Source organism: Plasmodium chabaudi (genome assembly GCF_900002335.3).
Source record: "Plasmodium chabaudi chabaudi strain AS genome assembly, chromosome: 1".
Classification (NCBI taxonomy): Eukaryota; Apicomplexa; class Aconoidasida; order Haemosporida; family Plasmodiidae; genus Plasmodium; species Plasmodium chabaudi.
In genome coordinates, this window is record NC_030101.2 from 440,333 (window position 1) to 462,836 (window position 22,504).

Below are 22,504 nucleotides of genomic sequence, written 5' to 3' on the forward strand. Positions count from 1 at the left end.
TAACCAACTATAAATAAACTTGTTTTGTTTTTACATAATATTTTTAAAAATAATTTTATACCTATTGTTTATCAAAAGCTTATAAGTTAAATATATATCCTGTATAAAATATACTATATATTATTATTGCTGTGGAATAATTTTTTTAAAATATTTTCCTGTGTATATACTTTAAACATTTTTTAAATCCAAACATTTGAATATGTATAGGAACTCATATTTAATATTATCAAAAAAGTATTTGCTTAACTAGCGGCTTATAGGATTTGCACAATTATGTACAAGTCTTATATTATATTGCAAACTTATTTGCACACAAAATAATATATATAATCACGTATATTATTTTTTTACTATATTACAAATAGTAGCTATTTTTATATGCATTATTTTATGACTAAATGGAAAGCAAAGATATATATAAACACCATTTTCAATGTTGTTATATTGCATTTTAAAATATAAGGTTGTTGAAATAGGTATACACAAATAACTGTATATAGAAAATGGTATAGCATATTATTTAGCTGTTAAAGAAATGGAACTAGCGCTAGTTCAAAAAAAAAAAAAATATATTGTACATATTTTATATATTTATTTTAGGACATATAAATTTGTAATATAAGCAATTATGTGTGCATATTATAAATTTTAAAATAAACTATATTTTTATGGAAATTAAAATTTTATACTTTATATATTTTCCATATAACACAATTTATTATTTTATTCCGTCATGATTTAATCTTAAAAAAAATAATTATATAATAAGGAATATGTTCTTTCGTGATAGGAAATGTAACACTCACTTTGGGGAATATGCCCCACAAGATATATCCTTTTCACTTTTCACTTTTCCATTTTTTCATTTTTCCATTTCTTCGCTTGTTTTCTCACTTTTTATTTCGTTAAACTTAGGATTTTTCAAATAAATACAGCCATTTATTTTATAAGCACAAAAAAAAATGGTATAATTTTTATATGCACACAAAATAATTTACATACATTTTGGGTGTTACATTTTTATCCTATATAAAATGTAGCAATGGACGGGAAATGGACAAAAATAAGAAAATGAAAAATAAAAGAAAAAAAATATTCTTAAATATTTCCATGAATACTTATGTGCATATTTCCATAAATATTAATATTATATATTACAATTAAATATGCATGTAAAAAGGGAAAAATATAAGAAATTTCCGAATTTAATTAAAGCAAACCTCTCTTGCCATAATATTTCCATTTATTATTTTTTTTTTTTTAAATATTATATATTATTATTTGATAAACGAGAAAAAATAAGATAAAATATATAAGATAAAATTAAATTAAATTAAGAAAAGCACAGAAGATATTACTATATTTTTCTTATTAATATAAAAGCATACAAAAATAATAATTTATATATTATGTATTAAATTATTATATAGATAATAAATACATTTTTTTGCTTAAAAGTTTGAATTATTGAAAACAAAATTATACTATTTGAAAATATATAGGAGGGAAAATGTTTTTTTTGTTTTTATATAATATAATATTAAACTTGTGCTTTGCTTCAGCTCAGGTATAGAAATTTATATAAAATGAATGAACGAAATGAATAAAATTTATGAACACGTGATAAATATTTATGAACAGGATAGGCGAATAATGATAAAAATGCAGAAATATGCTATTTCATATGAACGAGATAATATATTATATATGCATAGCTAGAAAATAACCATAGAAATTAACAAATCATCACTTGGATAATTAACATTTTTTTGTTTGTCCTTTTTTTACAGACAGCTGTAGTATATGATGAAAACCAGAAAAGCATGGAATTTCACATTATACTTTGGTAATTATGTGAATGTTTTTAATATTTATGCTACACAAATTGAAGTCCATTTTATATGACTTGTTCAGAAAAAAAACGCAATATTATACAAAAAAATAGTAACTTTCAATATATATTTTTTTTCACATTTCTTATAACAGGATTTCGGTAACCTTTGTTGTCGCGTTTCTTTCAGGAATCTATGGCATTTTCCAAGTTGCAAATGTAAAAAATGAATACATAAATAGCATTTTGTGAGATTCCATATAAGTGTCACTGCATAATTTGCACACGTATACATATGTTGTTACTTATTTATTATTTTTTCCTTTTTAAAGACCAAGGATTCACTGCTATATTCCAAGATCGGCACATCAAGCAGCACAAAATGAGATACCCAAGAGAAAAGGGCTTAAATAATTCGCTTTATATATTTTTTTAAAGTATATTTATTCATTATTGTCAGAAATAAAGCTAAAATTATTTTATAACTTTTGTTTTTTTCAACTATATTTTATTGGACATTAAAAAAAATCGCTAATTGATAAAGGGAACATTTCATGTGTGCATAATATATATGCATGTTGTTTAACCGAATATTTTTAAGTTGCCTCACGGCATATTTCTAATATGACCCGCATACATACGAACCTATTATATATTAATTTTTTGCTTTCATCATTAAATTGTATTTGTATAATCTTTTCGTTTTTTTGATATATATTAATAACTTAGGATATGAATTATTATTCATGTTTTTTTTTTTTTAAAACTTCATTCTTATATCTTTGAAATTATAATATAGAAAATTATATAATGTTATAGTTAGAGAGTTAAATGTGGATAACTCATTATTTATATGTGTGTGCATTTTAAGCATACATGTAGTAGGTTTATTTATGTATATATTTACAAAAAATGGTTTATTTAAAAGAAAAATTATATTTCTTATATCGATTATAGCATATATTTTAGTTTTGAATTATTCATAATATACTTTTTTGTATTCGTTTTGAAACAAGTCTTAACATTTTTATGGCATATATAGAGTGCTATATAACTATAATTTGTTATTCCGTTCTAAATATGCATATTCCATATATACATACTACTTTATAGACCCAATTGCCCTAAAAATAAAAAAAAAAAAAATAATAAATAAAATAATAAGCATTATAATTTTACAATATTAATAAATAAATGGTAACTAAATAAATTAAATTTTTTATAAGGTTATTGATGTTCATGCTATTTATTATTTTTGCAAGCTTTAAAAATAAGTAGGAAAACAATATAATTTTTTATAATACAGTACAAAAAAATAAGAAAATGATGCAACAATTTCGTTATAATATTTAAGAAAAATAATTAATATGAAGAAATTTTTTAGTTGGTGTACCTTTTTTGTTATTGGTAAAATCGAAAGAAATGAAATTATACATATGCATATATTGTAGTTAAACAGTTTGATAATATATTTTACTTTTTAAAAACATGTGTAGGAACAACAATACCCCTAGTCTTATCAACAATGAGTTTATGTTATGTAAACATAGATAAGGAAAGCAAAAAAATACATTCCTATAATAATGAATATCGAAAAAAACAAAGAGAGAATATGAAAACGGACCAAAGAAAGAATTAAAATAAACAAACCCTATGTTTTTTATACATAAATAGTGATGTAATGCTTATCATTTTTTAGTATGCATGTTCAAGCATAGTGAGAAATAGCTACATAAATGCTGTTTTTATATGAATGCTTATAGACATTATTTATTAATATTTAAAACTGAAAAAGTATTTGAAGTGTAAATCCAATATCCACACACATATATGGATGGATTGTAAAATCATAGAAAATGTTATTTCCAATTAACTTAAGGAATCATTGTTTAAAAAGGCAAATAAAAAAAATAAAATAAAACCCAAACAATGGGACTATATAAGGTTAATACAAAATCTAAAACATTAAAAACTAAAACAAAAAATATGCACATGTATATATAATCAAATAAACAAAAAAAATCTGTAAACAAACGGGGGGCTATAATGAGGGTTTAGCGGTACAATCATTTTGTTGGCAATTTAGAAATTTTCATTTTTCATTTTTCATATTTATCAATGCGGTAGGATTATTATGTTGTAAATTTGGAAGCTGAAATCAAGCAATTTTTTGTGTATTATCCTTATCAATACTTTCCGAAATCGTTTCGATTAAATAAACTCCATTATCATTTTTATTATTTTGGGCCAGGCTTTTTATAATATTTTCTTGAGGAATATAATTAGAAATAAAATTATTTTGATTATTGTAATTTTCCAAAAGACCTAGCTTATTCATTTTGTCTGAATACTGATTCAAAGAATCAAAATTCGTATAAGAGTTATTAATAGCATTGTCTAATGTTTTTTTTAATGTATCTGTTATTCCAAAAATTTCATCATTTTGATTTTGTTGTAAAGAATTTCCATTTTTTTCTATATTATTATTTTTTATATTTGGTTTATAAAATTTGTATTTTTTATTAATTCCAAATTTACCTGAATGGTCATAATATTTTATATTTTTCATAGGGTTGTAAAAATCGCTAGCTATTGGCATTTTTAGCAAATTAGCCAAATGCTGATTCGAAATATTATTTAAATTGTTAACCATTGTATTATTTTTTAAATACACATTTTTATCTTTAGAAATTTGTGGTAATAGTATATATTTTTTGATTTCTTTTTTTATTTGGCTATCTAAAAGGGCTTGACTATTTTTTATGTTATTTTTCATGTTATTTTTCATTGTGTTCGAGTAATTTTTGCTTATCGCTCGTTTATGTTTTGTCTGTGCATTTCGATTATTTTTGCGTAGCTTATAATTCGTTTTTTTTCCTGATTTTTTTTTCTCTTGATTTTTTTTGCCGTTTTTTCCGCCGTTTTTACTGTTAAAGAATATTAGGCTAGTTGTCGGTTTCGTTTTTTTTCCATTTTTTGCATCTGGGTTGTCAGGTAAAATATCTTCGGGATCAAGTATGGTTTCCGAAGAAGATACGGTCCACCATTCAGGTCCGTTTTCGTGAGAAAATTTATATACTGCATTTAAAACTTGTAAAGAAATCGTAGTTTCCAAATTATTGGCATCACCATAAAGAAATGGATTTTTATAAAGTAAGGAATTGATTTGTTTATCATTTTGCATTAATTTAATTAAAAATTTTTGAAACCATTTATGCTCTAAAATGTTTTCATCATTTTGATATGCCAAGGAACTAAAATGCCAATCAAGTCTGTCGATATATATAATAGGTATAAATCCATAAATAAGTTTAATAGGGAAGCATAAACTTTTTAAATTATTATCAGGTTTACAATTAAATTCAATATTATCCCATACTGTATTATCATTTATTTCTTGAGAATTGGTTCCTTGTATAATTAGTTCATGTCTTGTTTTATTGATCTGCCCAAAAGATCCATATATATTCATAAATTCAAAATTGTTTATTGTTTCATTCATGACTTGGTCAGGCGATAAAATGTTTTGTCCAAATAAATAAATAAAATGTGCAAACAAAAGAAGATAGAAATATTGTGATAAATATTTATATATAAATCGCTTGTTGTTTAAATAAAAGGTAGATAATATAAATAAACAGAATAACTGAAATAGAAACAAACAAGAATAATAATTATCTGTAAAACCATCTGGAAATATTTTATATGAATATATTAAAATTGTTGATAATAATAAACTTATTTGACTTATAAAATGGGCTATATAATTTTTTGTGAATAAAAATATATATATTGCATAGGTTAGTAAAATACTGAAATAGGTTGTAAATAATATCGAGATAATCATATTAAGTCCATCTTCTGATGAATCAATATTATTATATAATTTTATTAAACATACAGCTAAGCAATTAAATAAAAATATAACTAGAGAACCTATAATATTAATAAAAATGTCTTTAGAAATGTTATAACTTATTAATATATAATTTAAACCCTTTTGTTTGAATAACCAGTTGTAAATATTATATATATCTTTTTTAAAATCTTGAAAAAAACTGCGTTTTTTATTATTTTTTTTATTATAAAAATGTATTTCATTTTTTGTTGAGCTACCATATTTTAAAAATGCTTTTTCTTCATCATTGTAATCATATTCACCACTCTCTTTTTCATCTTTATCATCATCCGAATCTTCAGTATGATTTTTATGATTTGTAGTTAATCCATTTTGGCTATTTATATAATCTATATTAAAATATGAATCATACATGTTATATACTTCATCTTCATTCATTCCCATAAAATAAAAAATATCAAAACTTTTAAAATATCGTCTACTTTTATGTTTATTTTTAATCTTGTCCATAATTACATTTATTATTTTATTCTTTTTTGATTTTGTAAAAATATGAAATAATATCTTATCATCAAAGCAATACATCAATGGTGCTAAAAGCAAAAAATAAAATAAATAGGAATTTTGATTTATGAAATTAAGAATGCAATAAAAAAATATGAATGTCCCTCCTATTATTCTAAATGATCTAATTGGAAATAAAAGAAAAAATGAAAATACACATTCACATAATATACAAAATAAATTATCACATTTGCTTAAAAATTCATATGTATGAAAAAAGTAGGATACGATTGTTGGTAATGGCTGAGTTTCATATAAATAATATTTTCCTTCTAATTTGCCCCATACATCTGTATTTCTAAATCTGATTAAACTAGTTCCTATCAACACTTTAAAAACAAAAAAACGACAAACGTACTTCATTAAAAATGTTGTTGAATATTTGCTTTTCAAACTGTTTTTATTTAATGGAACTATGAATAGACAAAGGAAAACTAATTCCAATAATTCAATTTCAAATACATAATTAAACCACACATTCCCTATGCTGTAAATACTTTGTAGCAATATATAAATCACCAATACACTAATTACATTCACACAATTGAATAGTAGAGCTCCTGCACTGATCACCATTCCTAAGACAAGAAAAAATATGCACATATTACTTGTCTATTGTTTTTATTTGATTTTTCACGATTTTGATAAAATTTTATAATAGCTTACCTAATATTGCCATCAAATTTATGGCCAAATCGGTCGTTGGAATGAACCAAAAAAGGGAATGAAATTTCTGAATCTTTGTCCATAAGTCAGCGTTTTTTAATTCGTTAAATAAGCTATCTACAAATTCTTTCGCAGGAGTAAGTCCATTTTCTCCTATCAAGGCTGCATTCTACAAGTTGTTGCACATATAAAAGTTTGCTAATTTTAATTAAATATGCGATGTAAACATTTGTGCATATGAAATAGGTTGAAAAGGGAAACATATTGTTTTTGTCAAATTGTGTTACCTGCTTCCAAGAAACAAAAAAAGAGAAAAAACAAGCTAGCAAAACTATCCGAGTGTAAATCTGAATTAGGAAAAGGTATAAAAAATAGTTCATTATGTTTCGTACATATGCATGAGTAAGTGCTAGACATTTATAGATTTTTATTTTTTCTTACGATTTGCGAACACCAAAAGGTTGATTCAATGCCCTTTATTTTGTATATATAAGAATCATCATTATCATTGCAAAATATTTGTTTGAAAATATTATTTATACTTCTTTTTATTTTACTAAATGCTTTAACTTTTTCTATTTCTTTACTGTTAATCATAAGTTTGGTTGGGTCTCTAAAATCATCATCCATTTTATTTTATTGTTTTTTTTATTAATTTATGTACATTCACGTTTAGCTAGCTATAAATATATAAATTTTTTTTTTTCTATAACTTTTTATTATCTTCTTTTCATTTAATTGGTGGTGTAATGATGATACAAAATGTGATAGTGTTGTCCTAACAAATAAATACTTTTTTTAGCATATCCTTTAAATGTATTAATTATTTGATAAACCGAAAAATAAGCGAAAAAATAGGAAAAAAATTATTATTACTATTGTAGTATTTCACATGCATGTTCATATATAAACAACGTAATGTATTGTTTTTACATGTACATGTGCAGGACGGATATGTTGTGAAAATTGAAAAAATATACTACCCTTTGATAAATTATATTTTTCGGTTTACTATTTTAAAATTTAATATGCATAATAAAAGACAAAACAAGTTCAAAAAATATATGTATATATTAATTTTTTTGTAATAACATGTTTTATCATATTTTTATATTATGTGCATAATGGGTGCGTCATTTGATAATTATATGTCTATGATATATTTCACATATATATGGTTTATGGCAAAATTAAATAAAAGGAAATATATTTTTATAAGTCTAACTAATTACAAATACTATTTAAGCATACATATTTGTGTTTATTCACATGTAGAACCATATTCGTATTATGAAAATTACCACCGTAGTAACAACAAAAATTTGATAAATAATTTGTGATACCAATTTATAAAACCTAATAATAAAGAGATTTTTATTTTATATAATTATTATTATAAGAACATTCTAAAAAAATATTTAAACATTGAAAATTTTATCCTAATGTTATTTTTGATATAGTATATGTTATAGCCAAATTGGTGTACAGGTAAAAAAGGGGTAGCAAATGTAGAGCATATTTACAAGTCCTACAGTTATATACATACTTAACAAAATAAGTTAAAGTGTTATTGTTAAATATGTTCATTTAAATTATATTTTTTTCAACAAATTAATAAAATAATTGAATAAATTTCGTGACATTTTATGTAATTATGGGGATTGTCTTAAGGGGAAAAAAGAGGTTGTAAATTATTGCTTGTTCATATTTTTTTAGCTTATTTAAAAAAAAAAATTATAATATTAATAAATTTTTAAAGTATAAAATGTGTAAAAGATAAGTATACAAATTAGTATTTATTGAAATGGTTTTTTCTCCACATTTTTTCATTTAACTATTTAAGAATTCATCTTATTTTTCGAATATTTTTCGAATATTTTTCAAGCACTATGTGTTGGGTTTGCAATATTTTTCTCTTACCCCCAAACAATACACCTGCTAATATAATACGGGTTTTCTAATTTGATATATGTGGAAAAATTAAATTAATTAAAACAACTAAATATAATAAATAATTAAATTGAAATAAATGTATTTAATTATTGTTTCACCTTTAAGCTGTTTTCCAAAAAATTAGTGACCATTGTTAATATGTATTATGCATATTTTTTTGTAAAACCCATAATTGATTGAAAGGGAAAATAAAAAATGCCGAGATACAATTCATAAGAATAAGGCCAGTATGGCTTTTAAAAATATTTTATAACTTTTTATGAAGTTATACACATAAATATATATTTGGTTATTTTTTTGTTTTTTTAAAATGTTTATACATATTTTGAAGTTGCCTACTAGTTCCATTCCTTTTTAGCTGCATACTACAAAACGTCGAAAATTGTTTATGTACTTGATACTAGTTAATTTTTTTTAAGTTTATTTTTTTTGAAAAAGTACTATGCGCATTTCAGTTTTAGTGCCTCCTATATTTATATATTTTATTTGTGTGATAAAATGCTTTACTATTAATAAAAGGGCTTCGTTACACAAAAGTTTTTTAATTTCATCTTTAAAAGCAAAAAATAAAAATACAGAGGTAGCTACACCAACACGCGTCAAGCAAAAGGAACGGAGACGAGTAAAAAATGTAATTCTTTATAAAAGATAATAAAATGGAAAATGAAAAAATATGGAATACTACCTCTTCGTACATATACACATGTGTGATTGATGTCATTTTTTTTTTCAACTTTTACAGGAAGTATTACAACAACTAATAGATGAACATGCTGCAAATAAGAATGCAGAAAGTGGTGAAGATATACAGAGAGAAGTAAGAAATAACTTGGATGTTGATAAAGAAATATTAGAGGGAAAACGAATACCAAGAATGCGAATAAAAAATACAAATAATCATATATATGCATCAATTATAGATGATTATAAAAAACATATATTATGTTTTACATGTTCTAGAGATCCAAATTTATCAAATATATTAGGAACTTATGTTAAAAAAGAAACAAATCGAATAGTTAATGATGGGAAAAGTATTAAATCAGCATGGGAGATTGGAAAAGTTATTGGAAAAAAAGCATTAAGTAAAGGAATATTTCGAGTACGGTTTGATCGAGGTAGACATAAATATGAAGGTAAGGTTGAAGCCTTAGCCGAAGGTGCAAGAGCCGTTGGTCTTATCTTGTAGACCCACCCAAGCAGCAGTATTAATTTTATTTTTTTCCATACACGTTACATATATTGTGCCCGTTTTACACATTTCATTCATGGTGTTTAAAAAAACAAAGTTTGTTTCCTTAAGGAAGAATAAAAAAGTTATAAGTTACAAGTTATAAATTAAAAAAATAAGAAATCTTAATTAGGCTAAACAAATTTCAGTTTCCATGCAGACTTATTCATTATCGTTAAAAAAAAACTTTTCAATATCATCAACCTCTTCGTAAATTACATCCTTTGCATGTCCAGATTTTTCAGATTCATTTATTTTTGGAGACTGTTGATTATCATCTGATTCATCATCCTCTCCCTGAATTTTCGCTCCCTTATTAATTAAAAAGGAAGTATCTGAAAAGTTTGAAAATTTATTTTTTTCAGATTTTATTTTTTCTTCTTTATAAAAATCGTCGATGTTTACAAAAATATGAGGATTAATATTGTTGACAATTTTTTTATTATATTTTAAATCATCGGATGAAAAGCTGATAGGTTGTTTCTTCTCTTTTTCAATGTTATTAATATGTTCAGTGTTTGGTAAATCAGTTTGTGCAAAGTCAGGTAAATTAACATAGGATACTATTTTTGTATTTAATAAATTAGATATAGTATTTAGTTGTAATATATTTATTTTTTTATGTTCACTATTGTTATGACTAATATGATTATCTTGTTCGGATTGATAAAAAGGTGGGCCTGATTTATTTTCAGATAAATTCTTTGATCCCAGGTTTAAGGAATGCGTAATTATTGATCTCCCAGAGTGTAAATAAAAAAATTTTAAATATGACAAAGATAATGTAAAATCGGAGATTGGTTGATTAAAAATATTTGATTGTAAAAGTTGATAATCTAGCATATTTTGTGACTTTAATTTGTTTATTACGAACATAATGTGATAGTAAAATTTACTTGTGTCTTGAATATCAAAATTTTTATCTCTAGATGCTATGAAAAAACAATTTTTACACAAATTTTCGAATAATAAAAAGTTGTTTTCTATTTTATCATCATTATCGTAACCCATTTTGTCTTGCTCCACTTTGTGTTCGTTAAATTGGTTGTTAGAACTGTTGGGAAATTGTGAATTTGTGTTTTTATTATCTTCACAGGAACCACTTCGAATTATATGACCGTATTGGTAGATCCATATTTTAAAGAGAAAATGAATTATGTGTATTTTAAAGGCATCATCTGAAACCTCAAATGATTTTACTAATATTCGTGATAAATCAAACAGAAGAAGGTAATCAATATATTTTTGATAGTTAGCTAAAATCCATAAGATTGATATTTTAACTTCATTTGATTGAACTTGTAATAATATTTTTGTTAAAAAAAATATAATTTTTTTAATTTTTTTACTATCATTTTGTTGTAACAATTTTCTTAATGATAATATAGATTCATATGAATATATTTTTATATTTGAATTTAGCATAATCATAATTTGATTAATAACTTTAGATAAACATTCTGAACTTTGTAAAGCAATTTCTGTAATGTATTTAAATAACTTTTTAATAATAAGCTCACTATTATTAGGTATGTATAATGTATGTATTAATTCGTTTAGTATAATCATTTTATTATCTTTTTTATTTAACATATATAGTATATCAATTTTCAATGACTTTTTTATTGTACTATCATGACTGTTAATAAAAAAATATGATATATATAAACTAAAATCATTTTTTAATAATTTAATAATTGGTTTTACACTTTTGAGAAATATTTCATATGCTTCATCGTTTTTTTCTGCATTACTTTTTAATAAACAAAATAGTATGGCTTGAATTATTTCCTCTTTATATGTAAGTTCAGTTAAATTATATAAAGCCGATATGGATCCTAAAACAACACAATAACTACTTGATGATAATAATATTATCAACTTATTAATAAATATTTCAATATCAATTGTATAATTTTTATATTCATCATAAGTATCATAGTCATTTTGATTTGATAAATCACCATTGCTTATATTGTTATCATATATGTTTTCTTGTTTTTTCAAATTTATTTTTTCATTTCTTAAAGGGTTTTTATAAAACATTCTACAGTATCGTAACAACAGATCTATTAAATACGTTTGATTGTACGGATGCATGTATAGCAAATATTTGCATAACTTATAATAATGTGTGTGTAGAAATGATAGCGAACTAAATATATGAGTCGCATCACACATATCCATAAAATGGGAATCGCTATTTTGTATGTTTCCATTTTTGAATTCAATTTGTTCGTTACTGCTAGATGTTGCATTGTGTTTGTTGGTAATTTGGTTTATATGGTTCGGCACGTTTTTTCCATCCCGATTATTATCAACGTTTGTAAATTCTGTGGAGTCTTGGAAAGGCTGGTCTTTGGGAAGTGTAACTGTGTTTGCTTCATATTCAGCATTATGTAGTTCTTCGTAATGGTGGGGGCGTTCTACTTGATTATAAATACAGACAGTACTAAATGAAATAATAGCAGACGAAACGACAGTTAGTTCTCTATCTGAAATTAGTTTGATTAAAAGCTTTCTTAAAAAAATAAATTGATCTTTATCAACTAAATATATAGAAGGTATAACATCTGCACATGTTTTACGAACATATGGTGAATTATCATTTGAAAGTCGTTTTAAAGAACCTATCAGTATATTAATTATATCGATAGATTTGATTGAAGCCATTGCTCTTAATGCCCATGATCTAATTTGATAATTGTTATTGCTTAGATCTTTTTTAAATGAATTTGCTGATAGTAATGTTAAATCTGTGTTTCCATGTGCATATAAAATTAAATAATTATAAATTAATTTTTTTAATATTAAATTATCTACTGATATATTTGTTAGAACGTTAAAAAAAAACGAAGAAACATTTTTTTTTAAAATGTGGGCAATCAATATATGTTTCATTGCTTCAATCTTTTTATATACATTATTATTTTCTAAATTACGAACTATTTCATCATGATCAAGTTTTGTTTTTTCAAAGTATACCCCATCATTCAATTTTATGTGAGAAATGATGTCCTTCACATTTGTAGATGCCTTTTCAATTAATGGCAATTTTATATTAAATCCAAATGATTCCATTTTATTATTATTTTTTTATATACATAAGACACAAAAGGAAAAAAATCAAATATGCATAATTGTTTGTACTATCCTATTTGTGCCCTCATTTCTCAGTAAAAGCGATGGAGCTACATCCTTAGCATAAAAAAGATGGAAAGGGGAAAATAAGCAATTCTCAAAAATACAAAAAATAAAAAAAATAAAAAAAATAAAAAAAATACAAAAAACAAACTAAGCACGATGTAGCATAATGAAAACATCCAGCTACTCACATTTTCATGTTGAAAAAAATAAACATTTAAAACAACGTGTGAGTTTACGTCACCAGCGTGTTGGAAATGTTGAAAAGTTTGAAAATGTTGAAAATGTTGAAAAAAATTGGAAAAAATAAATTTAGTTATATAGCCAAAATGGGCCCTAACTATTCTGCATATTTATATGTATTATATAACTACTTAAAAGCGAAAAAAAAATAATCACTAGTTAAAACAATTTCTACGTTCCGTCATACATTATTTATTATTACACGTGATAATAAATAATATTTTCTCTTTACATTTTTTCTTTGCATTTTTAAAATTTATGATAACAATTTAAAACTGTTTTATTCGATGAAGGAAAAAGTAAAAAAATAAAAAAATGTTAATTTAAAAAAAACAAAAAACCTATTCATCAAACTTTGTAATAGTTGGATTATAAAAAATGAATTTTGCCTGGGCCTAAACGGTAAACCTATAATGCTTAGTCGATTGCATTTGTTTTCCACAAATTGATGAGAAAAGTAAAATGGTGACATGTTCGCACGTCGAACAAAGCGTTGACAATTTTGTTCCCCTAAATTTGGGCAACCCGCTTTTGCAAAGTTGTGAAAAACGAAAAACTTTTGAAAAGTGAAAAGGCAAAAATTGTGTTAAATTATTTACAATTTTTGTTTTTTATTTCCTGATTTTACAAAAAGATTTAATGGCGTGATAAAAAAATAAAAAGAAAAAAATGGTTTGATAAAAAAATAAAAAAATTTGAATCGTTTTCCACATTGTTCTGCATTTTACAATTTAAAAAATAGTGGATCTACTTATTTTGTAAATAATATAATTTATTTATGTGTAAGAACATGGGATCTATTCGCTCTACAATTGCAATTAATTTTTATGTATATAATAATCGGTTCGTTTTTTCTATATACAAATTTATAATAGCAAAATGAGTTCCCAAATTTTCCTGTGTTGTTTAAATAAAACTATAGTGTTTTTTTTTTTTTTAATTTTTTCAACCATAAAAATAATCTAAGCTTTTCAAAAGGTTTTTTAATTTTCAAGTTCAATAAAATATATTTATATAAAATGATGGAACATTAAAATATTTAAAAGTTGTAGGAAGGGATATATATATTGGTGTTATAAATTATTTATTAGTTTAAAAACACAGAAAAATAAATCATGTTTTTATATACAATGTTTTATAAGTATATAGCACATGTACATAATAAATGTGTGTAACCTTATAGAATTTTAATTTATTTTATATGACACTACATTAGTTTGTTGTGTTAGTTTATAATTATATGTAACCAATTTTAATTATATTTTTGTTAGTGTGTAAATGGTTAATTCAAATATTGTTGAAATATTTTTAAAGGAATTTTTTCCTCCATTATTATTTTTTTTAATTTACATATTTTTTTTTGTTTTTTATAAAATGAAAAAATTTTTTTTTTCAAGTTTGGAAAAACAGACACAAACAGAAGATCTCATTGTAGAAATTAATTTAAATAAAGTTGACACTCCAAAAGGTAGCCACGAAAAGTAAAAAAATAAATAAATTATCGTTTATTTTTGCAAAATTATGTAAAATTGTGTAAAATTATGAAAACGTGTAATAACAATTTTGGTTGGGAAAATGGAAAATGGAAAATGCACACGTACACAGTTATGCATTCGTAAATGACTATTACGTTGGGAGACGAATAGACAATTCAATTCGTCGGGCGTGCATACATATATTCATTTTTTTTGTATATTTTTTCACAATTTTATATTCGAAAAATGCTGAGTATGTAAACCAGTGCAACCCTTAATATGTTGGAAATGTGTTTTCAAATTCGTTGCATTTTTCCCAATAGTTATGCATATCTATAATTATAATAAATAATAAATAATACGTTGTGAATATGCATACCCTTTGCAATATTAATTTTTGTTTTTATTAATGATGTACAATTTTGGATAGCTTCGTATTTATAATTTTTTTTTTATAGATGGATATGAAAGCGTTTTTAAAGGATCGAAAGAAATTATCAAGTCAGGGAAGATGAGCATTTCAAGTATTGAAACAATATATCCTTACTTACCTGGTGAAAAAAAAGAAACAGAGCAATGTATGAATTATATAAACGATAAAAAAAATTCAAATTTTTTACAAAGAATCGAACCAACTGATAATACTAATACAGTTTGTAAAAAAGTAACAATAAACAATGATAATAATGCATGTTTAAGAAATGAATATAAAAGTATTAAGAGGTGTGATCCAAATTATATGAACGAGGGCAAAGCGAGAGAAGTCGAAATGAAGGAGGTACAAGAGGTGGTCCCTGAAAAGGTTGACAACCCAAATAGGGTTGAAAAAAAACATGAACAGACACAAACTTGTAAAGGTGAAGAAGTCAAAGAAGTCAAAGGAGTAGACAACCTTTTCAACTTACAAAATGACATTAAGGAGGAAGATAAAAATGGTTTACTAATTGAAAATGTGGAAAACGAACTGAATGAAAATAAATTAAATTCCGAAAATTATAAGTCCATCCCATTTATGGAGGATAAAAAAAAAGTTATAATAAATGATACTAAGTATAAGGATAATAATATTTATGGCAATTTTAGCTATTTAAATGATATATTAGAAAAAAAATATAAGGAATACATAAATTTAGATGGTTCAGAATATGTTTATATATACGATATATGCACAAACAGTGATGATTTCCAAAATTGTGAAAGTAGTAGGATACTCAATTGGAGCAGTAAAAATATTTATTTAAATTTTTTCAACAATTTTTCAAATAAAATTATTAAGATAAAACGAATGTTTTCAACTGATGAGATGGAAGACATGGGGGATCCACACTTTGGTACCAACGAATCTGAAAATTGTAATTTAGAAACAGTTTTAAATGGCAAACATAATAAAACAAATTTAAAATTGGATGACAAAATAAATGAATATGATATACAAACAACAAGTGGTTCTACACAATCAGAAATTTCCAGTAATACAGATTGTGATAGTGTAAAAAAATCGAAATTTATAGATAAGCTTAATTATATATTTTATACAGTCATCAAAAATAATAGTAGTGATAAAAATGATAATGATAATAGTGAAGGGAGTGAAAAAACGATGTCCAATAGTGTAATAGACAAGTTAGCGGATGAAAGAAATGTAAAAAAATATGAATTGACACGAATTGATATGGAAAAACTTATTAGTAATATGAAATTATATATTAATAAACGAGTTTTTGAAACAGATATATATGATATTGAAATAAAGAAAAGAGGATATATACATATATATATAGATAATGGTTGTTGGAAACAATTTTATTGTATTTTATTTTATTTAAATAATAATTCAATTCATAAAGATAATTTAATTTTAAAGCATTATTGTAAAGTATATGAAGGAGAATATATATACAGTAATTATGATTATTCAAATTGGTATACAAATTGTTTTTTAGTTTTCTTTAACGATAATAATTTTGAATTCGATAGAAAAAATAATATAGATCTATCTATATTAATAAGAAAAAACATGTATGAATTCATTTTTGAAATATCTAATAATAACAAGGTAGATATAATAAATAATATAAATTGTGAATTATCTGAAAAAATCAATAAATGCATAATTATCTATGATATATATTCAATGCCATATTATTTTATACCCTTTGATTATGTATCGCAAAATTTTGATACCCCAATTTTAAATCGAGAATCTAAAGATTCAGTTAATTTAAAGCTAGACAATTTTATATATCCCGAAAATATTTTAAATAGTTGGATTTATTATATAAATATGTTAACACACAAATATATAAAAAACGACACTATAAATATAAATAAACCAATAAAGAGAGTTAATTATGTAAACAAAAAATTTAATCAATGGATTGAAGTTTTTAAACAAGAAAGAAATATTAAGAAATGTGGACAAATTTATTAAAACTTTTCAAAAAAAAAAAAAAAAAACATATTCAATATTTGCATATGCAAAAGTTGATATGTATATTGTTTATTATCTTTTTTTCGTAATTAATAATTATATTTTTATTTCCCAAAAATAAATATGTTTCATCATTTCCAATTTGCTTTGCATATATTTTATTAATAGGCCTACACATTTAATAGTTCATATGTCTATATTAATTTATGGCACCAAACTTAATTAATTTTAAATCAAATTTTTAATTAACTAAACCGGTTCGCACAAATTCGTAAAACCGCAAACGTTGCAAACGTTGCGAACGTTGTGAACGTTGGAAAAGTCGATGGGCTGGGACTCAATTGGCTAACTTTAGATATCAGTATGGTGGGTAAGACAAATTGATAAATTTTGAAATTGTTAGAAATCGGAATGGTTTTTAAATTGGTTAAATATGAGATTTGTTGTTAATATTGATGTTCCACCTAAATATAAATCCACATTTATTTGTTTTGAAAGTTCATATATTATTTTTATTTCAGGAAATGTTATACCTCCAAGTATAAATACAATAATTTTTTTTTTTTTTTTTTGATTTTCTCCTTGTTTTTTTATTATATCTTTTTTATATTCCCATACAGTACCTCTCAAAACATTTTTCTTTTTGTCAGGCGAATTTATTGTCACCTTTAATTCGTTCGATGCATTATTATTTTTATCGTGTACAGTATTAAGACTAGGGAGATGTGGGAAATGCATTTTATCTAATGTTTCGGTGGCTAGTTCTTGAATAATTTCTTTTATATTTGGTTCATATCTTGTTAATTCATAATTTGCATCTTTTGCAATATCTTTATAATATTTAATTTTCTTTTTATTTTTTTCAAAAATATGGGAAGCATGATTTGGTGCTGATACATCATCATCCATAGAAAGGTAACCATTTTTTGGAAATTTTAATTTTAAGAAATGATTTATAATTTTTTTCATAAATAAACTAAGTTTTGCTGATTCGATGAGCTTGATTTCATCTTGTTTATTTATATTTATATAATTAATAAAATATAATAATAACAATCTAGCTTTTTCTTCTTGTTGATATTCATAGCTAGCTAAAGCAGTTTGCAAACTATTTAAATTAGTTGTATGATTAAGTTTTTTGCCAAATTTATCTATATTACAACAAATATCTTGTTCAATCAGTCCTATATCTACTACATTTTTATTTTGTAATAATTTAAAAGTTTCTTCGCATAAATATACATGCATCCAATACTGTTCTAGCATTTGTTCATGCTGTGGTAAAAATCGGATTGCTTCTAAAGCTTCATTAGGATTAAAGATATTTTTTTTTTTTTGAATTTTTGCTACTGAATTCTTTTCAGTAAATTCAATTATTTCATTTTTTATATTTTCATTTACTTCTTGTATATGTGTGTGCCTATATTTGTCCCATAAATTATCATTTTCAGATAATGTACATGTTTTCTCTTCGTTTTTTTTTTCATTATTAGGCATTTTGAATGTAACTGTATGGGGATAATTATTTTTTCCACCTTCATCTTCTTCGTATTTTTCATTTTCATCAAATTCAGTGCTAATTTTTAAAAGATCGTAGCACAAACTTTGATAGGTATAATCATGTATAAATAAAATAGATCTATCAATGGATCTATCTAAAATTAATAAAACACATTCTGTATCATCTTCCGACACTTCATTATTATTTTTATTATTTTTTGAAATTTCAGTAGCTAAATAGTTTTGAACCGTTTCTGCAAATTTATAACATAACTCAGTATTTTGATATCGTATATTTGGATATGTTTTTAAACAAGAACAAACAGAAACTAATTCCGAGGCTACATTATTTAATATATGACTATTTTTTAAAGGATATAGGTCATATAAATTTATTTTATTTTCAAAATAAAAAATTCTGCTTTCATATGGATAAAAATTTAAATTTATACATGCACAAGACTTAATTCGTTTTAGCATAAAATCACGTGTAGCTATTAAGTCTAATATTTCATTTTTTTTACAAGCATTTGATGTAAATAATATATGAATATTTTTATATTTTGGATTTTTTTCATCTATAAAATCTTTTAACATTATATTAACACTCTCAATATTATTACTTAATAAATATATACAATCAAAATCTTGTAAATTATTTCTTTGTGTATTTATTAGTTCGATTAATGATACCCCTTTTTCTAATAGTTCTTCATTTTTGCATATCATGGATAATATTTTGTAAGCATTTTGATCTACAACCATAACAACATATTTACTCACTTCCGTTATTTTAGTGATTACAGTAAAAATTCGATTCCTGCAACTTTCTCTCAACGACATTTTTTATTCTTCGACCATTTTAAAGAGAAATAATATGTATGGACGTAGGAGGAACTAGCCAAAAAATGGTAAATAAAAAATAAACAGCTTTTATTTTCCCTCAGAAAGAATAAAATTGTATAATATTTCTAAAATATTGTTGACAAACAAGGAAAGCGAAAAAAACGAAAAAATGAAAAAATCGATGTTATAAAATCAGAAAAATACAGAAATAAAAGATCACGAAAATTACGAAAAAATTAAAGTAATAATTATATATGTAACATAATTATGAACATATATTTTTTAAATCAGCTATTTTTTGAATTAAAAATATGAATTGGTAAGGTAAAAAAAAAAAAGTCTAAAAAAATATGACTTGTTCATGCATTTACAAGAAACAATTTAAAAATTCGTTAGCTATGGGAAAATTTACGAATTTATGCGAAGTCATATTAATTTTATTCGAGTTTTTTTAAAAGATACTTAATAAAAACAAATTATCAAAATAATACAATTTTTTTTATCATTATAATGTACGTATATAGTTTTTGTTTTGTTTTGCTTTGCTTTGTTTTATTAAATTTTTTTTTGAAATAAATACTAGCACTATATAAAAAAGTGTGAGGATGGAGCATACTCTATGTAAATTTGCTTTGCCTAAAATAAATTATTTAATGAAATGTTAAAGACCCTTTTAAATGTTAATTTGATTATAAAATTTAGATAGAATTTGTTTAACAGTTATGTGCCAAACAATTGTTAATTTGCCACTATTTTTATATAGTACATGCTTTTAATTATAGAGGAAATGTTTCCATTAAAGAGTATGGAATATCATTTTTGTTTATGGGATTATAAAAAATGCGAGGATTATACCATTGGAAATTGGTTTAAATTTAAATGATCCGTAACTTTTTTTAATAATATAGGAACTGTGGGAAAATATTTGAAAAAAAATGATTAGGAAATATATAATTTCTATTTATAAAATAAAAATGTTGTAAAATGGGTATCGATTATGCTTTCAAAATTATCGAGTGGTTACAATGTCGAAGGTTAGATAATTGTTTTATATGAGCATGCAAAAGATTTATTTTGCTTGATTATAAAGAGAAATGTAATTTGTTATGGATCCATTTCAATATAAAATTCTTAAACTCGGGTTGTTGCTATTTAATTGGAGCGAGTTTTGTTCGCACACATTTATTAATGCAAATGCAAGGCAGATAAGAGAGCGAAAAAATACATATATATATCATTTGGTTATTTTATTGGTTCGTCTCGGAAATATATGCATATACACACACACATACGTGTATATATATATTAGAAGAAAATTCCTTAACATAAAAATTAGAATTAATAGGTATTGAGGAATTAAAAAAGTTATTATTCTTTGTTCTTGATTTGTTTACATAAATAAAAAATGGTTCGATGGTTGAAAAATAAATAAAAGCTATTAAGAACAAAAAAAAAATGTATATATCCAAAATAGGTATATGCAATATATATTATCTGCATACTTATCGTTTTAATGCTTAAGTATGGTTTTTATTTTTTTTACAAGATATATTCAATAATTTAAGAATGTATAAAAGGAATATTTTACAAAATGTGTGCATATTTAAAGTTTTGGTTATATCTTTTTTTTTTCATCGGGTATGAATTCATTGAATTTTTTTTTTTTTTATGAGCATGGAGAATTGGAAAATTCAATGAAAATACATATATATGTAAAAGGGAAAATAAGTTTTTATTTTCTTAAATTATATGTGTATTAATTATCCCATAATGGAAAATATTTAATACATGCACTAAAATATGTTTTTTTTCTCGATAAAAAATTTCAGTGCACTTATTATATTATTTTTTTTTTTTTTTGTATATATCGTTAAATATACAACACGAAATAAAAGAGTTATTCTTAAAACTTATATAAATTTGTTAATAACAAAATAGATATGTGTGTTTTAAGTCTTAATATTTCGAGCCAAAACCTTTTAATATGTTGTATTAAAATATGTATATACGGGTTGTATGCATGTACGATACACTACCAAAGAGAAAAACGAAAGAAACAAAAAGTGCAAAAATAAGAGTATGCATTAAAATTGTTAATATTATATATATTTTATTTATTTTTTAAAATCAGTTTACCATTCTTTTTGTTTTTATGTTTACTTTTAGCTTTAGTTTCGTTACATTTTTTTAATTCTGCTTCCTTTATATGAAAGAACAAGTTTTGTAAAGAAAACGCTTAAGGAAACAAAAGTTTGTTATTTTTGTATATTATCTCAAAACGTATGTATATATTTTTTTTATTACTGTCTTTTTTTTCGAAGTTGTTAATATGTACCAAACAATAAATGTGTGTTTAAAGAGATTATAATAATTGTATACAACTTATTTTTTTTTACTTATTGTTTTATACATTTTTAAGATGGTATATTAATTTTCCCTTTTTGAATAAATATATTTACAATGTAATACATTTATTTGTGTATATCACAATTGTTTTTATTAGTATTAATTTTATTTTTCATTCTGTCTTTCCGTCTTTTTATAATTTGCTTAGTGCAACTCTTTTTGATAGCTTTTTAAAAAAAGGATACCTAATAAAACATAAAGTATTTAAAAATGTAGTATATTTCATAAACTATGTTTTATTTAATATTTGAATATATGATAGTATTTTTTTTTAAATATAATTTTTTTAATTTCATATTTATTATTTACAATTTTGTGTGAACTTAAATTAAAGGGGATAAGAAAATTTGTT

At 23.4% G+C, this 22,504-nt stretch overlaps 7 protein-coding genes across 7 annotated transcripts; 4 read left to right on the forward strand and 3 right to left on the reverse strand.

Moving 5' to 3' along the window:
- Nucleotides 1–1,513: 1,513 nt before the first annotated feature.
- Nucleotides 1,514–2,220, forward strand: PCHAS_0112000 (conserved Plasmodium protein, unknown function; the record flags this gene model as incomplete). Its single annotated transcript, XM_016798180.1, has 4 exons — nucleotides 1,514–1,570; nucleotides 1,794–1,849; nucleotides 1,990–2,053; nucleotides 2,167–2,220. 4 exons carry the CDS (start codon nucleotides 1,514–1,516, stop codon nucleotides 2,218–2,220), a joined length of 231 nt encoding a protein of 76 aa, XP_016653025.1.
- A 981-nt stretch (nucleotides 2,221–3,201) lies between these two features.
- Nucleotides 3,202–3,473, forward strand: PCHAS_0112100 (conserved Plasmodium protein, unknown function; the record flags this gene model as incomplete). The annotated part of the gene is made up of 2 exons (XM_734833.1): nucleotides 3,202–3,241; nucleotides 3,331–3,473. The coding sequence occupies 2 exons, from the start codon at nucleotides 3,202–3,204 to the stop codon at nucleotides 3,471–3,473; spliced, it is 183 nt and encodes a 60-aa protein (XP_739926.1).
- A 519-nt stretch (nucleotides 3,474–3,992) lies between these two features.
- On the reverse strand, nucleotides 3,993–7,553 carry PCHAS_0112200 (rhoptry protein ROP14, putative; the record flags this gene model as incomplete). The annotated part of the gene is made up of 4 exons (XM_016798190.1): nucleotides 3,993–6,835; nucleotides 6,924–7,092; nucleotides 7,211–7,270; nucleotides 7,365–7,553. 4 exons carry the CDS (start codon nucleotides 7,551–7,553, stop codon nucleotides 3,993–3,995), a joined length of 3,261 nt encoding a protein of 1,086 aa, XP_016653026.1.
- A 1,765-nt stretch (nucleotides 7,554–9,318) lies between these two features.
- PCHAS_0112300 (50S ribosomal protein L18, apicoplast, putative) lies at nucleotides 9,319–10,065 on the forward strand (the record flags this gene model as incomplete). Its single annotated transcript, XM_738548.1, has 2 exons — nucleotides 9,319–9,507; nucleotides 9,619–10,065. The coding sequence occupies 2 exons, from the start codon at nucleotides 9,319–9,321 to the stop codon at nucleotides 10,063–10,065; spliced, it is 636 nt and encodes a 211-aa protein (XP_743641.1).
- A 204-nt stretch (nucleotides 10,066–10,269) lies between these two features.
- Nucleotides 10,270–13,188, reverse strand: PCHAS_0112400 (AP-3 complex subunit beta, putative; the record flags this gene model as incomplete). The annotated part of the gene is made up of 1 exon (XM_732277.2): nucleotides 10,270–13,188. The coding sequence occupies one exon, from the start codon at nucleotides 13,186–13,188 to the stop codon at nucleotides 10,270–10,272; it is 2,919 nt and encodes a 972-aa protein (XP_737370.2).
- A 1,680-nt stretch (nucleotides 13,189–14,868) lies between these two features.
- On the forward strand, nucleotides 14,869–17,400 carry PCHAS_0112500 (conserved Plasmodium protein, unknown function; the record flags this gene model as incomplete). Its single annotated transcript, XM_016798203.1, has 2 exons — nucleotides 14,869–14,962; nucleotides 15,428–17,400. The coding sequence occupies 2 exons, from the start codon at nucleotides 14,869–14,871 to the stop codon at nucleotides 17,398–17,400; spliced, it is 2,067 nt and encodes a 688-aa protein (XP_016653027.1).
- Nucleotides 17,401–17,799: 399 nt separating this feature from the next.
- PCHAS_0112600 (syntaxin-binding protein, putative) lies at nucleotides 17,800–19,743 on the reverse strand (the record flags this gene model as incomplete). The annotated part of the gene is made up of 1 exon (XM_738467.1): nucleotides 17,800–19,743. One exon carries the CDS (start codon nucleotides 19,741–19,743, stop codon nucleotides 17,800–17,802), a length of 1,944 nt encoding a protein of 647 aa, XP_743560.1.
- Between the last annotated feature and the right edge of the window lie 2,761 nt (nucleotides 19,744–22,504).